This window comes from Ceratina calcarata, unplaced genomic scaffold, assembly GCF_001652005.2.
Source record: "Ceratina calcarata isolate Rehan_Ccalc_2016 unplaced genomic scaffold, ASM165200v1 scaffold391.2, whole genome shotgun sequence".
NCBI classification, from domain to species: domain Eukaryota; kingdom Metazoa; phylum Arthropoda; class Insecta; order Hymenoptera; family Apidae; genus Ceratina; species Ceratina calcarata.
In genome coordinates, this window is record NW_017162431.1 from 4,459 (window position 1) to 9,171 (window position 4,713).

At 40.4% G+C, this 4,713-nt stretch overlaps 2 protein-coding genes and 1 long non-coding RNA gene across 3 annotated transcripts in view; 2 read left to right on the plus strand and 1 right to left on the minus strand.

Annotated features, from left to right (window-relative positions):
- The window catches only part of LOC113464516 (adenylate kinase-like), an 8,348-nt gene extending 4,452 nt beyond the window's left edge, over positions 1–3,896 (minus strand). Inside the window, exon 1 of the mRNA XM_026814686.1 lies at positions 3,761–3,896. Within this exon, the coding sequence (XP_026670487.1) occupies positions 3,761–3,881 (121 nt within the window). The 5' untranslated portion in view covers positions 3,882–3,896. The remainder of the gene's footprint in view (positions 1–3,760) is intronic.
- LOC113464517 (uncharacterized) lies at positions 138–725 on the plus strand. The gene is made up of 2 exons (XR_003389367.1): positions 138–251; positions 612–725. It is a non-coding gene; the product is annotated as an uncharacterized LOC113464517 (long non-coding RNA).
- A 740-nt stretch (positions 3,897–4,636) lies between the features above and the next one.
- Positions 4,637–4,713, plus strand: part of LOC108626276 (cytochrome P450 4C1-like) — a 2,512-nt gene continuing 2,435 nt past the window's right edge. Inside the window, exon 1 of the mRNA XM_018026868.2 lies at positions 4,637–4,646. Within this exon, the coding sequence (XP_017882357.2) occupies positions 4,637–4,646 (10 nt within the window). The remainder of the gene's footprint in view (positions 4,647–4,713) is intronic.

The following is a 4,713-nucleotide window of genomic DNA, read 5'->3' on the forward strand; positions in this document are numbered from 1 at the left end:
GTCCTTCGACCCCGAACACGGCCACCGATTTCGCCGCCACGTAACGCGCGAGCGCGGGCGCTACCCGCGCTTACACCGGCCGCCGCTAGGCGGCTACGCCGCGCGAGTCGCGCGCGAGCCGTTTCGCGCCGGCGACATCACGCGCCACGCGTATAAGTACCGGTCCTCGGGCCAGGGACGAACAGAGTCGATTCTCGAGGACTTTAAGTCTACAACGATTATCACGCTGAAAACCCGTAGCCTGAACAAAGGTAATACGATCAGCAACTCTCGTACCCGGTCGTTGGCAATTAGAACCATCGACTTCCCGCTCCCGCGGACGCACACGGACTTACGTCGCTTCGTCGTAGCTCGTCTGCTCGGAACCTCCCCGTTGAGAGGCACGCCGAGAGACTTGCTCCGCTCGTTCGAGATAACCGCGTTCTAGTATACTTCGCCTAATATAGAAACCGTAGTCTTAGTAACATATCCGTAGCTTTAGTCTAGTATAACGAATAACCGTATTCCGTCTGCGTCCGCCATATCTTATGTGTTTAGCATTAAGTTTCTCTTAACGTCATACGTATATCGCGGCGATCCGTTAGTCCTAACGCGCAACTGCTCTTCCGTAGCTCACGACGACCGACCGACAACGGCAACCCGGACCCCGCGCCCGAAGCAGCGCCACGGGACCGGCCTGTACCTTTAGATTTAAGTGTTAGTTGAATAAATTATATTTTACCAGATTTCCGTTTACCACTTTATTTACCCGCCTCTAGACTTAAGCGCGAAACGATAGGACCGCGTAACCACTCGGGGACGCACCTAACTCACCGACTCGGGTTACGCGCGTCACAAGTTAGAAATAGCAGGAACAATAACAGTAACTATTAGACTCGGTGGAAGTAGACAAGACGGAATAAGTTTATATGTTGTACCAGAATATACTATGGTAGCTCCAGTAGGGCTAGGCAGAGATGTTACTAAACAATTTGATTTAAAATTGACCGCGCCGTTTGTAAACCGAGTAGACGAAGTAATTTCCGAGATTTTCCAAGAAACGCATGCGAATATAACCGATACTTTATTAATTGATTCTACTGCGTTACAGACCGACGAATTGCGCTTAAAGAATCTATTTGCGATAGAGTACGTACAACCCAAGCCTCCGGAAGAAGCGAAAATCAAATCTGAGTTGAAATTAATAGTAAAAGATTTGAAGCCGTTCAGTTTTTCTCCGCGTAGATTATCTTATGCTGAACGAGGTAGTTTACGTACAATTTTAGATGATTTATTGGTAAAAGGCGTGATCCGTGTAAGTGAATCGGAATATGTATTGTATAATCGGAACACATTGTACTGGTGAAAAAGAAAAACGGTGAATTTAGAATCTGTGTTGACTATCGCAAATTAAACAAACATTTTGCTAGAGATAATTATCCCATTCCGCTTATTGAGGATCAGTTGAGCGTATTGAAAGGAAAAAAGTATTTTAGTTTGCTTGATTTAAAAGATGGGTTTCATTATATACTAGTTGCTGAAGAATCTATCAAGTATACGTCGTTTATTACACCGTTTGGTCAATATGAATTTATGAAAATGCCTTTTGGGTTAAAGCCGGCACCAACAAAATTTCAACGATACGTGAGCGAAGTGCTCGATGATTTAATCCGAGCCGATGACATAATAGTCTATATTGATGATTTTCTAATCGCGACACAGACTTTAGAGCATCATTTTATAATTCTTAAACGTGTATTGAAACTATTAGTAGAAAATAAGCTAAATTTACGAATTGATAAGTGAAAGTTTATATTTACCGAGATCGAATATTTGGGATACATAATTAATGAGAAAGGAATTAAACCCACAGATAAGGGTATTGAAGCAGTGCTGAAATTTCCGATACCTAAAGTTACACGCGATGTATAGAATTTTCTTGGTCTATGTTCATACCTTCGAAAGTTTATAGAAGGATTTTCAATAATAGTTAAGCCCCTGTATGATTCATTAAAAAAGGAGGTTCAGTTTACAGAAGTGGGATTACATGCATTCGAAGCTTTGAAATCGAAATTGGTCACAGCTTCAATTTTAGCAATTTATGATCCGCATGATTTAACGGAGTTGCATTGTGATGCAAGTGACGTAGGCTTTGGCGCTGTACTGATGCAAAGAAAAAGTCATTTAAAACTACTTCCCGTATTCTACTTCTCTAAACGGACCACTGAAACCGAGACTAAATATCATAGCTTTGAGCTTGAAACTTTAGCCATTGTATATGCATTCAAACGATTTAGAATATACTTACAGGGAATTCAGTTTAAGATAATTACTGATTACAATTCACTTAAGTTAACACTTCAGAAAAAAGATATTAATCCGAGAATTGCAAGATGGGCTCTAGAGTTAGCCATTTACGAGTATACGATAGAACACAGACCAGGAGATAACATGAAGCATATAAACGTATTAAGCAGATCGATTGGAATTTTAATTATAGGAGATAATTCGTTTGAACATAATATGGGGGTTTGTCAAGCGTGAGACAAAAAATAAAAGAGCTAATTTGAAATGAGAAACGGGCTGGTATGTAGGAAAAGAAATTCAGCATTACTTTTTTATGTACCGGAGGATATGAAAAGAAGCCTTATATTTTGAAATGGATCATAACGAAATGGGTCATTTAGGGGTAGAGAAAATGCAAGGTACGATTTTGAAAAGTTATTGGTTTCCCAACGCGCGGCAGAAAGTTTAAGATCACATAAGAAATTGTATGAAGTGTGTTGTGTATTCTCCGACAGCAGGCAAAACTGAACCTGTATTACATACGATACCGAAAGGGGACATTCCGTTTGTCACCTTGCATATTGACCATTTCGGTCCAGTTGATAAGCGGCACTTAGTAAGGCGATATGTATTTCTTGTAGTTGACGTATTCATTAAAGTAAAATTGTATGCGACGAAAACAACTGCTACTTCCGAAGCTATAAAGTGTCTGTCCAACTATTTCAATAGTTATAGTAAACCGCAGTACATTGTATCGGATCGAGGGTCATGTCTTACATCTCAGGGATTCAGTAATTTCTTGACCAAGTGTGGTATTAAGCACATACTAATAGTCACTGGCTCGCCACAAGCCAATGGACAAGTGGAAAGATTCAACCGTATAATAGCACCTATGTTGAGAAAATTGACTGACAATGATAATGGAAGATATTGGTATAAAATACTATCAGAGGTTGAGTACTGTATCAATAGTACTGTGTGTAAAGCTACTGGCGAAACTCCGAGTAAATTACTGTTTGGTATACATCAGCGAGGTAAGATCAATGACGAAATTAAAGATTATTTGCATGAGTTTGAAAGTGATAAGAATAGAGACTTTAAAATAATAAGAGATAAAGCTGCCAATAAAATTGCTGCGTCTCAGAATTATAATGTGCGGCATTTCAATGAAAAACATAACCATCCTCATGAATATTGCGAAGGAGATTATGTGATGTTACGCAATTTTAATTAAATTTTATTCGAATTATTATTCGTCCTAAGCCCCAAGGCCCTCCATACACTATTTTTATTAGAATTTAGCCGGGCGCGTAGTCGTCGTTCACGTTCACGCTCGAAGGAGCCCGGTGCAATGACCAGCCTTCGTTCAGAACATTTTTAAATTACATGAACTTGTACTAGAAATTACTTTATAGTTCCAATGCGAAATTAGTTTGTTACACTGACATGTCGTTATTTTACATGAACAACCAATTTCTCTATTTTAATTACTCACCGTCCAGTAGCCAATTTTGATCGGGGACCAGTTCAGTTTCTTTGTCGATGAGCGATATCATTGCATCGTCAGGAACGTATTTGCCGGAAAGCACGAGACTACTGCGACACAGCGTGCTCATATTTTTTCCCTGGAGGCTCGCTTCCCCTCTTTTTCGCCCGTATTTCGATCCCCACTATTATTCCCCTCATGCGTGCTCATGCGCGTTCGCGAAGCTTTCCGCAGCGCTACCGTGAAAATCACTGCATACCCCCACCAACTATTGGTCCCCACCATGGTCGCGTCGTCCCCACTTTTCGGCCGAGGGGAAAAATATCAGCACGCTGCTGCGACATGGCTCTGTCCAAATCACTGTTGTCAAAACGTTCAAAGTTACACACGTCTTCTGGAATTATTAATTTATTTCCGATTATCGGACTGGACTTTAAAACGATTGATAAATTCTTGTTGATCTGCGCATATCCAATTGTCTACACGTATTATAGATAAACGCGGATTATTTTTAGTTGTTTGGAATAACTTCCTTTTGCAACAAGGAAACTTAAGAAACTCCAAGAGTAGCAAAATCTAATCGTCTACGATTCCACGCAACGAATTTTTATGAATTGTGTTTCAGTAAATAAATCGATGGATTTAGATCGTTGTTTGTTGCAACATTATGTACCAAGTTTTGTTTTACATTCATGAAATCATCGAGCGAATCTAAGCAACAGCCACGCCATGCGTGTTTGATCGAGCCAATTTTTATGAAACTTGAATTCTGCTTTGAAAACTAATATAATCGTTGACACTGCCACTGAGCTTCTGCTTCCGATCGCGTTTTTACACTCTTGTGTATCCGCTATAACAGTATTTAAATCCTCGTAGAGTTTTGAAATGCACATCAGTGTGCAAATATATTCGCGCTGGCAGCCAACATTAATTTCTGTACGCGGGTAGAAACACAAGTGTCC